Source organism: Callionymus lyra, chromosome 1 (assembly GCF_982586985.1).
Source record: "Callionymus lyra chromosome 1, fCalLyr1.hap1.1, whole genome shotgun sequence".
Taxonomy (NCBI): Eukaryota; Metazoa; Chordata; class Actinopteri; order Syngnathiformes; family Callionymidae; genus Callionymus; species Callionymus lyra.
In genome coordinates, this window is record NC_141818.1 from 15,604,322 (window position 1) to 15,624,889 (window position 20,568).

The 20,568-nt window shown below is 36.8% G+C and overlaps 1 protein-coding gene across 1 annotated transcript in view; it reads right to left on the reverse strand.

Moving 5' to 3' along the window:
* Positions 1-18,427: 18,427 nt before the first annotated feature.
* cemip2 (cell migration inducing hyaluronidase 2) overlaps positions 18,428-20,568 on the reverse strand; it is a 33,064-nt gene continuing 30,923 nt past the window's right edge. The window contains exon 24 of the mRNA XM_087794734.1: positions 18,428-19,737. Within this exon, the coding sequence (XP_087650860.1) occupies positions 19,541-19,737 (197 nt within the window). The 3' untranslated portion in view covers positions 18,428-19,540. The remainder of the gene's footprint in view (positions 19,738-20,568) is intronic.

A 20,568-nucleotide genomic window follows, 5' to 3' on the forward strand; every position in this document is an offset into this window, starting at 1 on the left:
AATCCTGAGAGAAGGACTGAGGACGAGAGGATACAGCAGCTTTTAAAGCTGATGTTTGGACATATTTGGGTTTTCGGAAAAAAAAAAAATGAACAGTTCTGATTCTTGTGTTCTGTAAATTCTGTAATGCTAGAGTGAAGTACTCTAACAACAATACAAATACATCCTTGATCCTACAGTTTCGCAGTATATCACAATATATTTTTTCGCTGCCTCTCTTTCATGATACATATCGTATTGAAAGATTCTTGCCAATGCACTTCCCTATTGTCTGGTTTTAATGTCTGGTATGGTCTCCTTGCAGTTTAGTGTAGGTTCTTTTTTTTCCCCCCTTGACAGACACAGGTGCTCGCAGCTCAGAATGATTGAGTGGTGTTTGTTTCCCATTGAGAAGGAGCACCTGGATCTACAAGACGCCGCCAGAATATTGAGTCTCCTGTCCAGGTTTGGTCGTCACCCCAGCCCATGTTTTGACATTGCTTCGCTTTGTGTTTCTTATAGTAGTCAATTTGGTCTTTTTTTCATTTGCCTTTGAGATCCTCAGCCATGCCTTGCCTCTTGTCTGCGTGCCTGCATTTTCATTTCCATGTGCATACGTTTTGCATTTTGACTTTCTATTTTGGACTATAGTATCAAAGACTGTTTGAACTTTCCTGCCTTATTATTTTTAATCGACCGTTTCCACTGCTGGTTTCTTGTGTTTACTCGCCCTACAAAGATGCCAGTTTTTGGTATATTATATGATAAGGAACTGATTAGACAGACCTCAAATAAGAGTAAAACTGAAGTTACAGTAATGCAATGGATTGTCGGGTGAAGGAAACAAACACAGAGATTGAAGAAGTTAAATTAAGCCTCCAGGAATGAACATATCACAATCAGACCCATACTTCCCGTTATAGACAGTTATAAAATGTTGTCAACATGTGAACAAGACTACCAACAAAAATCGCCCCCCAGTTGAATACCCCTGCACTTTAGATGTGAAAATGTGGTAGTAATTATATCATGATAAATGTGCGTCATATGAAGGTGCATTTCAAATGTGTCGGCATGAAAATGAAGACCTTCAAGATAAAACAGCATCCTGTAACCGAACCAACAGTCTACCTTGTGAAGCAGTAACTTGGCCCAGAGAGTCTGATGTTTGGATGACAACTTGTAATCCTGGCTGGGATTAGAAGAAGGCTAAGAAGGAATTACAGAAATCATTGTTCTCATGAGTGTAAGATGCAGCAGGCTAGTACTAGTCTTCAATTAATTACTGATATACACAGTAGGGGTGTGAGGAAATATCGATATAACGATAAATTGCAATGTTTTTAGTTCCAATACTGTGTTGATATTTATAATATTATTTTAAATGTTGTTATAATTCAAAGTTATTTAATGGTTTGTATTTCAATAGTGCATGTTTAAAATATTTTTTATTTTATTTTACAATTACCACTCACATTTTCAGGAATTTATTAATTTGTGTAGTGCAATTAAACCTCTGGCCACTAGTTGGCAACATTTGTCATTTTCTCAGTGCCAAAGTAACAACAAAACAGGTGAAATGGCAGAAATAACTGAGAAAGAAAGGACACACCATGATCCAGCATCTTTTAAAGCTGATGTTTGGACTCATTTAGGTTTTACGTTTAAAGTAAAAAATAATAAAAAAAATAACACTGACAGATACTGTTCTTGTCAGTACACAGCACACATACACACAGGAGGGAAAAGTATCATCAACATTAACTTCCGACTAAAGAAAAATAAATCATGAGCAAAAAGGTGTTTAGCTAGTATTGTATCTACTGAAAGTCATCTTAATTTACCACCTGTTTTCCACTCAGGTTGTTCTGCTTATCTCCAGCACCGTGAAGACAAATGCTTCAATAATAGTAATGGTACTGAATTAATTATAAGACACACCTTTGACTTGCTGTTGTAATTCTTCTGTGAGTTTTTTCCGATTACTTGATTTTATCTGCAACAAAACGCATTCCCATACAACAGCAGGTAAATAACCAGAGAAAATGTTTCTGTTGATTGTACCTAAAATGCTCATTTGAGAAATCAAAATATAAAAATCCAAAAGTATCAAACACAACGAAACGCAGAGAACAGATGCTTCTTAAATAGAAACATGCAAACACAAAAACGAGTTGTGTGTGAAGTTGTATCTATGGCGATGAAGTAAGTCTTCAATTTAGCAGGTAATATGATGCAAGGTCTGTGGTTACTTATGGGTCAACTCTGAAAGGCTATATATTATGATCTTAAAACCAAAAGAGTCTACGAAGACCCAGGAGTAACAAACACAGGTATTTATTTGATTACAATATAATATTGACAGGACAGGGTAAAAACTAGGCATGTATGATAACTTATGGTACCGGATTTAGTGATAAAATCAACGTACATGATAAGAATTGACATTGAGATCAACTCAGTGAAAGCAAACTGGTGAAGATGAAAGGACTGCGATGTTTTTGTAACACATCTGACGTTTGGTAGAAAACTGGGGAGCAAGGCTTCTCAAAAGCACTGCTAGAAATGTACTCTTTTTCTTTAACCTTTTTGAGATAGCTTTGAACAAGAGCAGAGTGGACAATATAGAATGGAAGTGAGATGAATATCATCACGCAAATTAACTTCAAACATTGGTTCGCATTTTCCTCGTAAAATAAATATTAATAATAATTTCCTTATTTATACCATTTTTACTGTGGTTAACTTAAAAAAAAAAACAATAAAAGATTATTAATAGGTAAGACTGACCAGCAGTTACTAGCACACAGAAAATTGCTGTACATGGTTTTTCTTCCGTATAAATTGTGACATCACAAAGTTGTAGGTCTTTCACAGGATGTTGGGCGACACACAAATTAAAACTTTAAATAAACAACTTCATAATGTAGCCCTTATATGTTATTGTATAAAGATATTTCAACATTTGAAAGATACACACAAGTCGGAAAGCTGACTTGAAAAGGGGATCCCTTCATATAGTTTTCATTAAATTACAATTTCATTCAATTTAAAATGAACTCAATCTCAATCTGAACACGTGCTCTTTGTGTTACTATAAAAGTCAATCATTTGTCTCAGCAGGGTTAAGAGTTAATAAAATATTATTGATGGAAGGGGACAGTCAGTTTGACGGAAGGAAAATTATGTGCCAACCTTTTATCATGAAACACTGTCAGACAGTTTAATTAAAATGGAGGACAAAGAATGTTGGAAAATGAGCTTCTGTTATCAAGTGGATGTTCACTAAAATTAAAAACACTCATTCATTCAGTTAAATGGATAAAAAGACACTTGTAGAACTAACTTTAGGTTATACAGTAAGTTAATCGTAGATATGTGTTTACTAGTTAGACAGTTTAGCTAGCTAGCAACTTCCAAACAAACTTTAGCACACGCTAATAAACAGCTAAACACGACAAAAAGATGCTTCAGTTCAAATTTAGTAAACATTTAGAAAACGTTGCAAACTATCTCGCTTTGACTATCAAGCGTTTTAACCATTTTAACCATTAAAAACGATGAATTAGCGACACGCTATGTTGCTATAAGGATGCTCACCGGAGTCGCGACGGTAGATGACGTCCGCAGGTAGATGTGACGTCATCAGATATTTCCGTGTGAAAAACGTTCACACGAATTAGTTTTCTTTTAATAGAAAAATACATGTATATACATTTTTAATATTCGAAATGTTGGAAATATGAATTTAAACGGTAAACAAATAACCGATTTAATAATATATTAACCAATTATTAGAAATTCATATTTATGAATTAAATATTTATTATTTATTTACTTATTCCAGTGAAAGTTTCAGTTTACGCCGGATTTTTTTGTTTCTTCTTCATTATTAGAGTTGTGTATAGATCTGTGCAAAACAAACCTCCTTTTGGGAGGAAACATATATTTTAGTTTATATACTCATTAAAATGATTTAGTTGAAGTGATGAAAAATATATCTTTGTGTTTCAATAACCAGGTCGGATCATGTGAGTAAGAATTATGCATGCTGCATTTTTGGCAGTATAAAGTGTTGACAGATGGTCTTAATTCATGATTTAATTTTTGGATATTTTGAAGTCTGACATCGTGGTACAGACTGATAGTATAACCTGACAACATATCAAAGTGTCAGGTCAGATATTATAAAGCTAAGCTCCAGATAACCTAAATAAATACATCATTTTATTTATTCCGTTTATTATTTTTAGTGGTTTTTCATTGGGTTTATATCTATTTTTGTTGGTTTATTCTGAAGACAACAGCTGTAGCTCTGACTCTTATTGTTTCCTACACATTGTTTCAAAAGTTTCTATATTGTTCATCAGTATAGTTTCCATACCTCCCTGTTCCTTACAAATCCAACACCATTAAACATCAACCACCTACACAGGTTGTTTAGTCGCCATGGTTACTGACCTGAAACAAAGATGTTGCATCAGCTTGATGATAATCCTCGCATGTATCACCACACGCACTATAATTTCTCACCACTACGTCTACACGCCCACGCCAGGCATACGACTGTGTTAAAACAGTTCAAGCAAAACTCCCACACACAGGTATTGAAACTATATCAGTGGAGTACGTTGCTTTTTTTAAGTTCAGACTTAAATTAAATCAATAAAAAAAATTAAATGAACACAAAAAATCTTCTTAGTTTCATTCATTTGAAAGCCAGTATATATTTTTTAGATATTTCTTAGGAAAGTAAATAAATAATCTAGAAAATAAAATAATAATAAATAGGTTGTAAGGACAAGGAAGAGATCAATCTCCAAAACAAAGTCCAATTGCAACTGAGGTTTTTGAGATTCTGTGAGATGAGGCTTGGCTTTGTAGAGACGTTTCTAAACTGAAATATTCAAATCAAGCATGAGGGATGAAAAATAAAGTCTAATTTCGGAGCGTTTCATATTAGGCGTTCACACATCAAAAGCTCAGACTCTCTAAAGCTGAGCTCAGAAAATTGAAGACAGCAAAACTCTCAACTCAAGTTTTTAAATAAAGGATGAATCAATCATTGAAATAATGTTATCAAACAAAAAAACATCTTAAGTTCTGTCTATGATCTAAAGTTGAGTGTGTTTCCTACCTTTATCTCTGTACATATTGGGGCCAGCACACGTCGGTTGTGTGATTTCCGGGGCATTTTCTTTCTAAAAAAAACAAACAAAAATAAAACAGAATCAAAACATGCATTTATTAGCTCAGTGAATACACAATGTAGCAGATCTTCTTTCAGCATTTCCCAAATGGCGTTACTACAACAAGTCAGTCTTCTCCACCTTAACCTAGTTTGCATCCTCCGGAGTCACACTTTTCTCTTCATGTTCTCATTCTCACACTTTGTTCATCCCTCTAGTCACTTCACTCCAGGTGTCTAAACCTGGTTTGACCGCGTTAACCTGGACACGTTTCACCATATTTCAGGGATTAGTCAGAAATCCTACAAGTGGTTGTGATTTCGTGGTGATTTGTAGAGCCATCTAGATTTGAAAAGGATCCGTTATTTACTTCTCACTGATGCCGCTGGTGCCCCTGGCTCTGTTCAGAACAAGCTTAAAAAAAACAAGGAGCAAGTACTGTGGGTGGAAAACCTCGAACAAACATCATTTTCGAAGACACGGACATTTTTTTTATTTCTTTGATTGTTGATTGTTGAAGTAAGTAATTTTTATTTGAACAGTGCCTTTCACTGACCTGGGTCACAAGTTGCTTCAACAACAAAAAAATACACAGTTAAAAATACATGCAAATTTAACAACTTTAAAAGGCTTAGACAACACAGTCTTCATGAAGAATTCCAAACCGCTCTAGTAGGAGAACTCGCATTACCCCGATCCTTAAACTCTGCATTAGCTGCCAGTTTCCTCTAGGATCAATTGTAAATTTTGGATTTTAACTTTCAAAGCTATTCATGGTCAGGCTTCTCCTTACATCACTGATCTGATCCAGCCTTACACCCCATCTCGGGCTCCGAGGTCTGTGGCTCAGAAAATGCTGATGGTTCTGCAATCATGCAGGAGAGAAATCCTTCCAGGCTGTTGCTCCTATATAGTCATGTGAAGCTGTCTCCATGTTTTTCCAGTCCGCAAATGAATTCAAATACTAGGTAGTGACTGAGATGAAGTCTTAGACCAAGGATCTCAATCATCAATGATTTAATTTCCTAATTAGGTTAAGAAATGTGATTATTTGAATGATTCCCATATAGCTTGAGGACTTGGAATGGAGCACAAGTTCAACAGATTGGCCGTGAGATGGTCAACAGTCATGAGGAAGTTGTCTTTATCCTTGAATTGGTCAAGAAAGATCTTCACAGGGGGTCATGAAATTGGGAAAAATCTAAAATAGTTATTGGTAACCGTAGAAATTTGGGAAATAAAAACCTGAAAAAATCGAAAAAATTGAGATTAAATGCTTTGATGAGGATGTTTTAAATACACTATAATACTGAAATAGATCACATCTATATCCAGAAGACAAAATAATACTGACAGAGCAAAGTTGGTCAAATTGAAAATACGTTCACTGTTATAGAAACGTATAACATTTTCATTTTGGGTTGTTTTTTTTGCTGAAAAAAGATCTTCCATCTGGGAGAGGCTCTAAGTTGAATCCCTGCTGTGTTGCATTAAGAAACGTCAGTTGAGGCGTCTCTTGTCCGCCATCCTGGACTCCTTGTTATTATGGACATCCTTCAGTTTTTACCCCTCGTTGTGCTGTAAGAGTTTCTGGAGGAGAAGACACGTTTGTTTTCATTTTAAATTCATGTAAACGTTATCAAAGTTGTCCTCCAACCGAAATCCCTGGTTCTATTCAAAAACTGAATGTTTCTGTCATGTATCAAGGAGCCCTCGATTAACCTCTGGTCGTCTTTTAAAGCCAATTTAAATGATTTAAAGACCCGTGAGAACAAGCGATGCTATAGTTGGTGTGCAAGCTTCTAAAGGCAAACTAATTACCGCTGGTTCTCAAAACACCAGAAAGGTTGAGGATGCATTTTTAAGCAGGCTGATTCCATCAATTATTCAAGACAATATCCGAAAACCATTTGGAAATAACACAAATATTTAGCTCCGCAAAAAACCCCCAAAGATAACATTCCGCCGACGAACATCTTTATGAGATATTAGCCGTGAGATGAGTCAAGACTAAACATAACCTTCTAAAGAGTGCCAGCGAGTTTGCGGCAAAAGACTCCCACACGTTTTCTCAGCTGTGCGACAAGTTTAAATCCTGCCGTGCCAGGAGCCCAAACTCATAATATGCTTACGAAAAAGTGTGTGTTTGTGTCTGCTGGAAGAAAAAAAAAGAAGGCGTCTCCTTTGGCTCACTGGCTGTTTTGGAAAAGACGCTAATGAGGAACCGATCCCGACCTAACTAGACCAAGTGGTGGTTCGCTAATAATTGAATCTTGGAGAAATAGCATCGCACCACACACACTACAACACACACACACACACACACACACACACACAACCCACAGTCTATCTTTATAATGATGCATCTTCACTCGGGCAGTTCTCTGTTTCAATGCCTCACTTTCTGACTCCAACTTGTTCAGTGTGACAAGGTCAGGAAATAAATTTACCTTCACAACATTTTTATTTTTATTTATTTTTTAAACTTCTACCCTCCAGAGTTATTTAGAAACCACCAAAAAACCCTCCCAGATATCTGCTGGAAAGTGATACTGGGACAGAAAACGGCTCCAAGGCTCACTAACTGAGTGGAAATGTTGATTAATGCATACACACCATATGGTTGTTTCAGCGTCCAGCAGCCACAGATGGAGATCATAATAAAAAACAAAACAAATGCAGAGATGACTATTATTTATTAAGCGACAGTGGACTGCCAACGATCAACTCACGTGATCTACTTTTCACCATTGAACCATCTCCGACACACAACCCGTGACATTCAATCAGACTGTAAATTCAAAATGGCTGATGTCTTACCACTTTTTCGTCCAAGTTTTCCTGGGAGCGTCAGTTCCTTCGTCCTTTGAACTCCAGCTTTTTGGGAAAGCCTTCCCCGGTCGAGTTAAAACCTGTAAAATTCTTGAACAACTATAGGTAGAGGGGTTGGTAAAAGCAGGTGTTGAAGAGGAATGGAAGGCTGGGAGATGGTGGGGAAGCTCCTGGAGTCAGAAGCCACAGGTGGGCAAGACGTCCCTCTGTTTGTGGAGGCGTGTTGGAGGACAAGGCGTGACGTATCCCCTCCACATCTGTGCGACAGTGTCAAATGTTAATCGCTGGGACAACGTGAAGAAAACGATCGATAAAGTTTTGGATTCAAACACAATGATTGACGGGTGCCGAGAAGAAGCGCAAAGGGGTTTAACAGGAGTGATAAAGATAGCCGTAGATGAAGCGTCACCTGTGGGATTCGGGAGAGTCGTGCGTCGCCTCCGGACTCTTCCAGCATCTCTGGAGCGCAGGTTGCCAGGCAGGGGAGCTATGAAGCCCACCAAAAATCCCTCATCGCCCCTACTCTTGCCACACACACACACACACACACACACACATGACCAAACAGCATTTGAAGCAGCAGGGTTAATGATAGCAGAAGAAGAAGAGTAAACAGTGGGTGGCTAACGAGTGCTGATTTAGAACGGCGCTCCGCCATGAATTAATGAAGAGATCATTGGGAAGCCACAGCAACAGAGGGGAGCACTTGTCTTTCGGGACCTAGCATGAGGGGCCACTATAGTTGACATCACTTTAGGGCCCTGAGATTCCTCTCCGTTGTCTGGAAACAAGAGCGGTGACATAATGTCTCACTTAAACCTTCGTCGGACTCCCTTGTTCACTCCTGTCTTTAAGTCTCAGTTAAGGTAATTATTACCTCTGCCAAGGAGGTTGTGATTTAGTTGGAGTGTCTGTTAGCAAAACAAAACAGATTAATGGATTACCATTTTCAGGGAATGCACATAATGGGGAAAAAAAGATAATTACATATTAGTGGTGTTCCAAATTAACATCAATCACATCAAAAATGATCACAAATAATTTGAAGATTCATTTAAAAGTTATTTTTTCGCATGCAGTCTTGTTCTTTCTTTATCTATATATATATCATATATATCATCTTCAAATTGTGGATCCAGATGGTAGAAGAAGATGAAGAACTTGAAAATATATTTTTGAAAATATAGCTTGTAAGTAATAGTTATTTATAGACAGTTTTAAGCATCAGGGAAATGTGAGTTCTTCTACTAGAGTGGGTCAGAATTCTCGCTACAGGTTTTTGTAATAACTGCAGGTGAGACAGCTCCTTATCGTATATAAAATGTATATGGTATTTTATTATGTTTTATGACTCAAAAGTATAACCAAAAATGTAAACTTCCATTTGGGATTTAAAACCTTTGGCCCTGTTTTAGCTCTATTACTGTCAGCTGTCAATTCATCAATGATATCTCAAATCCTGCGATCGTTCTTGGGTGGAGGTCTTCGCTCTCTTAGGTGCTTTTAAAGTGCTTTCAATTCACCCTGTGAGCAACCCACACAAACACTCACCAGCACTCATGAAAAAAGTCTGAGATGAAGGGTCGAACTGTCTCGCTGAACCTCTGACGTCGATTAAATGTTGTTGAGAAGTTTAAAAGGGACACAAGGATTCTATAAAATACCTCACAAAACACTCTTAAGAAGCTTTTCCCTGTTATGACCTGTATTTTATCGAGACACTCAACCTTCCTGCTATTGAAAGTGTCTCTTTGAATGTGTTTGTTTGTCTGAATGGGGTTTTAATTGCGTATAAAACCACATTTTATCTGAAGTTGCATTAACCTGTGACTTTTGACAACTCTTTCGGTCAAGTAAAATGGTGATGCTGTTTTAATTGTTTTTATCCAAAGGTTGGTGCATGAAAATAATGGTTAAACCAGTACTGTAGAATACTACAGAATACTTCAAGGACCCATTCCTTAACAATCGTGAGATTTCTTCTCTTAAAATTCTTCTTCAGGCATGAATAAAAATCAACTTCATTCTTCCAAATTGTTGGTGACTAAACATTTCTTTTGTTTTTCTCCTTCATCTGTCGTAAATTCTCTGCTGTTCCTTCTCATGTTCCGTCTGCTCCGAACCTCCTTCAGATCCAAGAGGACATGTCATGTAAGAGCCGCCACTGATCTGGTTCCACACGGCTTCACTACGCACACATCTGCTGCTCCCCCACACATGGACGGCGGCGAGAAAAGATGATGAAAAACGAAAAATATAAGAGCTCCAGAGGAGCCTCGTGCACTGCTGCGACAAATACTTATCAATTAGGAGACTGTGAGAGCGTGTGGGCGGATCTATTCCGGGCGCACAATGCCACATGTTTGATCAGAAATAACTGTGGAAAAGTTGCGAGAATTAACGGTTAAACAAAAGAACACGCGTTCAATAGAATCTTTCTGCGTTTGAGGCGACGATCAGTGAGAAGAAAGAGTAAAAAAGGGAAGAAAAAAGGAAAAGTATGACCATCAATCATCTGATTTGGTAGAATTTAAACTCATAAGGCATTTTTCTAGAGATTCTTTCTTCTAAGAGTAGTGATAATAGTAATAGTAATGATAATAAAAGATAAAATGATAAAGTATAACTTATTTTTCATTCAACATATATATTTATTTATGTTATATCTTAATAAAAAGTACACAGTCTTCATAAGATAAGATTCAATGGTTAAGTTTAATTAATCAAGTGTCGATTTTCTTGCCCATTATCACCGAAACTTAATTTGTTTCGACCTTTTAGGATCCTTACGGCTTCTTACCAAGATAGAAGTTTCTGACCATTTCTCTCAGTTTGTTCTGGACTCACTCCTAGGCTAAGGCTCTTGTCCAGGATTTGTTAGGATAAGTTAGGATCTCTCTGAAAGGATTCTCTTTAATGTCTTAAAACGTAAGAAGTAAAAGACTAAAAATACCGGATTTTTGGAAAAAGTGATAAGAAAATGCTCCATCCATGTAATAACATGACATGTAAAGTAAGTAAGCAAAAGTTTACTTTTTGCTTCATAAAACTTGGATAAAAACGTGTTTTTAAACACAGTAAAATGAAAAACTCTGTTAAAAAAGGTGGACTAATAACACAACTTCTTAGGGAAGTAGGAAAATGTGTGTCCTGATCATTTCGGTGACTTAAGGACAGTCCTGTTTTTCTTTGATGCCTGTGTCATTATGTTATTTTTTTGTTTGTTTGTTCAAAGACGATGGCGGGTCCCTATGGCTGAGGATGACTGAGTGGCAGGTTCTTCCCATTGAAAAAGGAGCTACTCTGCCCGGGAGACCTCGCCAGAGTATTTCGTCTCTTGACCAGGTTTGCTTCATCCCGTTGCTCCCATGACTTTTTGGATTACAGTGATTTCCTGCCTGTGGGCTGTTCATGACATTATCAGAGATTTATTTTTCTCATGTGAGTCCTTTTTGCTTTTTTGTTTTAGTTAGTGAGATCCAGATCCTCAGCCGTGCTGAGTGCCTGCCTTTTTTGTAATGGCTTTTTTTCTTCCTTGTGGAGGATGTTTTTCTACTTTTGATCTGCAAATTAAAGACTGTTTCGAACTTTCCTCCGGAATCCCTCATTGACTGTTCCGCTACTGGGTCGTCTGTAATAATTCTGTTACTAAGGACTATGTTCATATACAGTATTTTGTCACCAACAATAATTCAAAATATAATATAAGAGTTGTATAGATTAAGACAGATATTTACTAGTATGTTGAGTAAAATGGGCCTTGGATATTAAAAAAGAGAAATTCATAGCAATTATGGGCCTCATCTCATGACAACAGCTGAAATTGTATAAATGTATTTAATATACATTTAATTCAATCTAGAGCTATTTTTATGGGGTCTCCTGCCACCCTTGAATCTCCCTTAACTTGACCTGATCAAGTTGACTTCCCTCTATAATGAGACATCACTGGTCTACATGATAATTTACACACAGACACACCTACTAATTTATATATATATAAAGCTCACAACAAAGAAAGTGTTATTTAACTGCAGTAACATAAGTAAATGTGAGCTAAACATCCACTGTGTGTATCATGGAGTCACTGAAGGACATCGTCTCGGATCTACTCAGTGATCCTTCTGGCGCTGAACCCCCCCAGGGCCCTCTAGACCATCCTCGGTATCATCTTGTGGTATCAGCGACAGCCTGGAGCCCCGACTGCGTGGTCAGTCGCAGCGAACAGCAATCTGGATCGGGCTTCTCCTGGGACGGCCATTACCACGTATCTCAACCTGCCTCCGAGCGAGAGAGAAATAAAACAAAAGTTTAGGCGCCATTAGAAACAGTCATTATTTCATTCGGTGCAAACATGTTTGTTTTTTTCCGTGTCGCCGGTAATGATAGAGATCTGTTAGCGATCACAACCCATCTGAGCGTCGAACCGCCTCCACACGGTTTCATAGGCGTAAAGAGCGACGCCACCGAAATAGAAGCGTTTTTTTTATTTTTTTTTTATTGTGTCTGAATCATTCCCTTAATCGTCTGTCGTCAACTATTCTGAGTGAGAACAACATCACAGCAGGTGCTTTTAGTGTCCACGCAATATTGAAACTTGTAATTCCTGGACCAGAAGAGAAGCTGATGATTGAATTATGGATTAAAAAGTCAAACATAATCTGGTTTTTATTGCATTTTTCAGGACCTGATTAGCCGCCGTCATGCTGCGTGGAAAGTCCTTTTTTTTCTTTCTTTTTTTTCTAAATTACAGCTTGGATCTGGACGAACGCGGTGGCAGCCATATTTCCCCGGATAAGGTTAATGGGCTGGGAAACTGATGAAGCATTTAATGTTTGTAAAAGGGTAATTGACTATGTCTGAGTCGTCTTGTGGTGGAGGGAGGTTCAGGGCCAGCTGCAGAGAAGGGTCGTCACTCCGTCAGCATGGATTACACACATCATTCAAATAATAAGTGCCCTTTAAAAACAACAGTAGTTTACCGACGATTCCTTTACGGTCGATAATCACGATCAGTTGGATATGTGTGGATTTGTGTCGACTTTAATGGCTTCTGTGAACTCTTCTTCATCCTGACAGGATTGTTCCGGGGGCTGGAGGGGGGTGGGGGGTTGTCCTGGTTTAGCCTTTCTCAGATGAACAAGACCTGCCCACAGACCTGCACACAGACCTGGACACAGACCTGCACATAGACCTGCACACAGACCTGCACACAGACCTGGACACAGACCTGCACATAGACCTGCACACAGACCTGGACACATGCAACTGATGAATCGTCCTCCACGATCAATACCTATTCATCAAAGTCCCCTCTTACTCGTTCATTCTCACCGCTTTGGTCTTTTAAACCGAAGTCTGATCATTGCTCGTTGTTTAAACTGACCAGTGACCTCAATCCTACTTATGACACCATTTACAACACTAATAGACTCAGGGACTCATTCATTCCTCATGCTATTAGACTTTATAACTGTGAAAGGATGATGTTATTCTATGTGTTATTTCCTTTGATCTAGGTGCTTTATATTTGCACTTTGTCATTCCTTGCCCTTTGTTCTTTGCACTGTGTTCCTTGTTCTTTGCACTGTGTTCCTTGTTCTTGTTTGTATTAAACTATCGTCTGCCGTGAACTGGAAACCCAATTTCCCAAATTAAATTAAATTAATCTAATCTAATCTAATCTGTGACAGAGATTGTGTAATTATTGTCCTCACGGTTCTTTGTTTGAAACAATTTAAATGCACACTTCAATATTTTTGTACGCAGGATATCTTAATGATGTATTGATATATGATATATTAATGAGAATTTTATTTAGTTTAATTAATTCGGAGCAGTTGAATTTCACAGCATTTCTTTCTTAATATTCATATTCTAAGACTTATTTTACTCTTTTATTCTGTAATGCCACCACAAAAAAATCCAATCTAATAACAGTTTATGATTCTGATATGATTCTCCGATAAAAATATAATTATTTTAAATAAAAAAGATCTAATTTCCCAGAGGAATGTTCCCAAGTGATCAATGAAGTTCTATATCTATCCATACATTTATTTATGTTTTTAAAATTACAGACACCATCCAATCATGCATCCCGCAGGCGATCACATGACGTTCCTTTAGTGACGCAACTCCACCAATTTAAACACCAGAAAAATGAATAAAAACTCTTCTGTGACCGTTTACTCGCCGTAACATCTGATCAATCTTAAAATAACATTGACTCCTGATTTTGACTAGATGGAGCTCACATGTGACTTCATAAATTTTGTGTCATCACAAATACAGCCTTCAGAATTTGCAGCTGCATCAATTAGGAAACAGTGAAAAAAAAATTCTGTTGTACGGGTTGAATGAAAACACATCTGGACCGTGACGAACATCTGTATGTCCTGCCGTAACATAGCGCTGATGTGTCACTTGGTGTTTTTTTCTTCTCCCCACTGCATCAGTAAATATGTATCAGCGTGCTCACATTCATTATCCTTCTTCTTACATCATTCATGAGTGTGGCGCTAGAAGTAGGATGGTCGTGACGTGCACCTGGCGACCTTTAGAACACCTTGTTAATGAAGTGTGACATGATGCTGGTTCAAGTTCAAGAAGTAGAAAAACATTTGTGCTGCCCCTTGTGGCCACTTGTCGATCGTAAAAATGTATTTAACAGGCGTAAAGACTCATTTGTTGACATAAACAAGATTTGGCCTCGTGGGTTTCTCTCCGACCGGCTCTCCACTTAAAGGTCCTCTGGAGGGATCTCATGGTCGCGAGTTATCAGACTCAACGATCCTCCACGAGGCGAGGGAGAGGAAGGTGATCACGAGAGCTCCTCGTCGTCGTCTTCGTGCCACTTCGCTGTTGTCGGCGTGACATTAAGTAGACGGGAGACATACGTCGCACCTCGGGGCTAGGAGGACACTGGAAGGAGGCGTTGTCATGGAGACGGACCCCTGCATGGCAGCCGGTTTAATTATTCAGGACCACCATCGCCGAGCATCAGCGGGGAATCAGCTGGAACCGCTGAAACGATTGAATGATGAGATTAAACAGATTAAACCAAGTGGCGAGTCGAGGAATGTGACTGAACTTGAAAATGATGAAGTAAGAAACACGAGGCTGCGGGTGGGCTGATGTAGAAATGTGCTTCAGGACAAAATAAAATGACATTCTCTACTCAAGGCATGTGTTTTATTTAATAAAGTTTCAACTAAAGATCAATTTCCCACTGTTTATAGGAGGTCGGGTCGAGGAGGCAGCCCCCGAAACTAAAGCGGTTCAGACTTAATGTTATGTTTAAATATTGCTTTATATCAGGAAACAAATAAATTATCTTATTTAAATCAACCAATAATTAGTCAAATATTAAGTACTAACCTGAACTGTTTAATCCTAAAAAAATAAAGTACTTTTAGGGAACAAATCAAAAATTTAGCTTTAGTAGTTTAGTGTAGAGCGTTAAAAACAAACATACAAACAAAAAGGCCATTATGACTTCTTATGCTAATATGCTAACTGCTAACTTAAAGGGATTTTGAATTGGACTGCAACAAAAAGCAACTTTAACGATATGTATTTTTAGTATTTTAAATAATATATATTCACCTTGTTATCTAATGCCATATTAGCTTTAAATGGTTGCTAATTCCTTCGCTATGCCAATTGAGGTCACGTGCTACACACATGGTTATCTTATCTTGAACACAACTTAAAGTGATACTTCGTAATGTTCCTTTTTAGAGTTATAGACAAAAATGTTTGTTCATTTCAACGTAGCGACTGGAGCTCAATTGACTTCATCTTCGTCCAAAAAGACACTTAAACATCCAAATAACTCCATACAGCTCGTCTGAAACATGTATTGAAGCCTCGACATTACATATTGTTCAACACTCAAATTAGTCTATATTTTGAGTTTGAGTTTAGCCGAAGTTATCTGTCTCTCAGTTCCTGCCTCCTTATTAAAACACATTAAAATGTAGGCAGCTAGCCTTGCTGCTTCTGCTGAAGCCAAGCTTAAAATATAGACTTTTCCAAACAATTTCTCATGTTTAGGCTTCAATACTAGATGAAGATTACAGACGAGCAGTATGGAGGTATTTGGATGTTTTTAACTGTGTATTTTGGAGGGAAATGAAGACGAAGCAACTGAGCTACAGTCACTACATTAAAATAAACAAACATTTTTTGTCTTTGAATCTAGAAGGAACAGATTACTCTGTAAATAATCCCAATGGTGAATTTTGAGTGAACTATCACTTTAAGTATATTGTATTGTATTTTTAATTGCACCATTAATCAGAGAGAGTGTGGATTTCTTGTCCTCACTGGTCTTTGTTTAAATGTAATATACACTCCCGCTTCAATTTTTAAGGTCAGAATATTTGGTATATGGAATCAACAGTTACTACTGTTAGATTTGGTTACAGTTGAGAATATTTTCATTTTATTTATATTTCAAGTAATATTTTAAGATTTTCATACTACTTTATTATTTTAAGTTTTTAGAAATGTTTTTTAAATCAAATATAAACTTCTTTTTTTTAAATACACACTTTTCAAAACCACTTTTCAAAACTAGTGAATCTTAATTACTTAACTCAACCAATCAGGTTTTACACAGGTGATCACATGACACTCCTGTAGCAGCGCGACGATAAATAAACATAAAACATTAACAAAAACTCTTTAATGTATTGTAGCTGGTATGATAGTTTCCTTCACGTCTGATTAACGTTAATGACCGCATTCCTTATTGGACCAAAAACTTGCTAAACACACAAATACATGTTTATTCGCGTTAGCTTAGCTTAGCTTAAGAAGTATATAGTGATGGTCTGATGAAGCTTCATGAAGCAGTGTCATTATTCTCAGAGTCCACTAGATGGTGGTCTCTGCACTATTTTTCTTTTGTTTTGAACAACTGTTCTAATGAAACATAATTTTCAAAGTGATGGCGCCACCTACTGACCTCTAAACAACATGACACTGTTTCATGAAGCTTCATCAGACCATCACTAATGTAAAGGACATGTAACTAAAGGAGGAATTCAACGGGAGCTCCTTCTTGCTTCAGGTAAGAGAGGAGCCTACATGGACCATGATGTTTGCTTATTATATAGTGATTTGTAGTGACAGTCAAAAGTAGAAAGAGTTGAAATTAAAAGTTGTTTCTTAAGGAGATATTTTAAAATAAATATATATAACATTGAAGTGTTTTTTTTATAAGTGAAGCGAAACTTTACGATGTCACATAGAGATTATATGTGGATAAGCTGGTAATAACTGGTAGTCACTGGTCCTCACAAAGCGATGGAAGGTAAAGGTCCATGAAAGTACACATTCCCACGCTGGGTCCCCGCCCTTCCCTCCTCCGTGTCCCCGATAGGTCCGTCTTTATTTTTAGCTCTGGCATTCTCTAATTGTATTTGCTCACTTCAAACACAGCTGATACATAATTCAAAGTCTGTACCGACGACACCATCAAAGTGCTATTTATCAACTCGGGGTCGATGAAACTAAGATATCAACCGTCAGCCTGCACTTGATGAATGACTGACACTCGTCACAGCTGTCATTGTTCTGGTGTCAGCAGAGGCACTTCTAATAAAAATCACAGGTTTTTATTGACATTATCAGTGAAGGGGTTCAACAATTAAGAATCAGCTTAAGTACAATATGAAAAAACATCGGAATATTGAGATACTTCACGATATATATTCCCTTTTATATTTAATTAATTATTTAAACAATACAATTTCCAGACTATGTAAGAAAATGAGGTAGAAGAGAGGAGAAAACAAATCAATAAACTGACACAGTAATTTTTGATTGGATTATTACAATGAGAATTTTGGGGGTGAGATTTCGCAAAAAAAAGATTTAATTGGTTTATGAAAGAATACAAAACGAAAGTCTCGTTTTTAGTCTTAATCCTTATGTTGCCCCCTAGTGTATTTATAGTGAATTACACCTTCCGGAGTTCCAGAGTCCATTAATGCAATCGTAAAATAACAAGAATTAATTTACACGTGTTAGGTATATAAAAGTTGTTAATAGAATAAATAACCGTGGTGACGGCTTGTGTTTATTTTTAAATGAACAGTTATTAAAATAGATTCACTTCTGAATTGACACAAAGAAAAGGATAATTAATTGTATCATAAACAAATAAAAAAAAGGGATGATAAATGCGATAAAAATAAAACTATATATGTGTACGATCATAATTAATTTAATCAGATAGATAAATTAATACATTTGTCTTTGGGAGTCACTTTTATACATAAGAGATATCAATAAATATGAATTAAAAACAATGTCAACAAGTGAATAAAAGTGTATTTAGTATTAATGGAATATTAATAGAATATGAATGAATGTAGACATTATGTCAGCTATTAAAACTGACTTAAGAAGCAAGGTTTTGTTAAAAAGCATAAATGTTTATTTCACATCCAAAAAAACAAAAACAAAAAAAAATCCACTTACAGTACATTCCCCAAAAAAATCGCATCTAGATTTTTACCTTTAAGTCTCCAACACTACATATATTAACAAATCTCAGAAGAAAAATCTCGTGATCCTCTCGCCACGAAACTTTCTGCATCGGTCGAGTGGTTAAAATCAAAATCACTCGCTCAGTGGGGGAGCCCTGCTCGCGTACACACACACACCTGGAACACACACTTTTCTGCCGACCACGAGAGCGCACGGGTGAAGCTTGTTCATTGGAAAACAACTGAGGCAGATTGAATAAAACATTCAGAGTATAAAACAGGAAAAAAAAGGGTTGCGTGCTGTGACCAGCACTCACATTCTCTAGAAGATAAATAAAAGCATGATCCAGTTTCGCCCGAGTAGGAATCCACGTAAAGGTGCTTGTAGAGCTGCGCTGTGACGTCCAGTTACATAAAGAGTTTGTCGAAAATCATTAGAGCTTGGAATAAATAAACGGAGATACAAAAATCCTGCATCCTCCTCCATCTTATTCCACCTGCAAAACACGCCTGATTCCTAATTTCCCTCAGGCCAGGTGAGACTAATGACTCCGGATGAAATCCGTGTTGTTGAAAATAAATATATGATTTATTCTTGTTGCTTTTTTGATTAAACACGGGTAGAAAATTAAAGCTTCGGTTGAAGAGAAAATAGTTGAGAATATAAATAATAATTTTTGAAATGTTACATAAATACATGAATTTAACTGAATAATTTCTTTACATTTAAAGCATATTTTTTAAGTGAAAAAAAACGTCTATATTGCTCATTTTTTTTAAGACAATTTGATAATATTCTGAGTAACTATTTAAATCACTGAACAAAGCCTAAAGATTAAGGTCCTGCCTGAAGCGTGTTGTTTGGAAAAGTAGAAAAGTGCATTGCTCAATAGCCCCGGGCATAGATGTGCGCGCACACACACACGCATATAAAAAAAAAAAATCTCCCTTTTACTATAAAAGACGGTCGCTTGACGGACAGGTAATAAATTAAGGGTTCAGCAGTTCACATTCATCAGCTGGTCGTGTTCACATTGGTCATTGTGTGGCTCGCCTAAGCAGCTCCAGGTCTCGGTGGCTGTCGGCGGAGGTGGCCGTGCAGCCGTAGGTGTCCAGACCGAGCGGCAGGTAACGCTCCAGCAGACCCAGGGTCTCGTCTCCCTGACCAGCCTGGAGCGAGACCCACGGGGGCGGAGAGAAGGAGCCGCTTTGGAAACCCCAGAGTGCCAGACTCTCTGCGTGGACAACCAAAAAAATGAATAGTAAATAATTGATCGATTCCAAAAGCTGAGGCCAAAAGTTACGCAATCGATGAAGAAGCTTCTATTAAGGTTTTTAACAGCCTTTGAATTGCTCCGTTTAGATGTAAAACACTGTAGGAGATTTATACAAAAGTAACTTTTACTTATTTTTAATGATGTTTTTTTAAGTTTTTGATTGAGGCTGGGAAATTTGCTTATACTTAGTAAAAATACCAATAAAGAAAAAGTATTTTTATTTGAATAAGATACTTTATTTCGCTGTTGAGAAGAAAAAGAAAATCGGAGAAAAATAAAACAAATAGGTCCTCTAGAGGGCAGTGTTTCAAAAGTGACGTTTTAAAATTGAAATGGATATTATAAGTACGTAATCACTGCCATCAGACTATTGACTAGTTAAATTTGATATTTCAACTCTTTTTATTGAATGATTTAGTTTTTAATTATTTAATTCAATACTATTTATATTTAAAGGTTGAAAAATGTTGTATTTAATAATTTCATTAAATAAAATTGTATGTTCAAATTGTTATTTTTTTACTTTATTTTTAAATAATAATAAAACCAATTATTATTATATATATATATTTTTAATAATAAATAAATATACGTTTTTAATACATTGAATTGGATATTCTAATAATGTTTTAATTTCAATATTTTTACATTTGTATTAAATATGTTAGTATACATTTTTTATATTAAATTTAAAAGGCTACAAACGAAAAGAAATGAATTCAAAAATGATTTTTTAATATACAAAAGTGTGTAAAAAAAGGCATCATTTTGAAAATATTGAATTTTAGA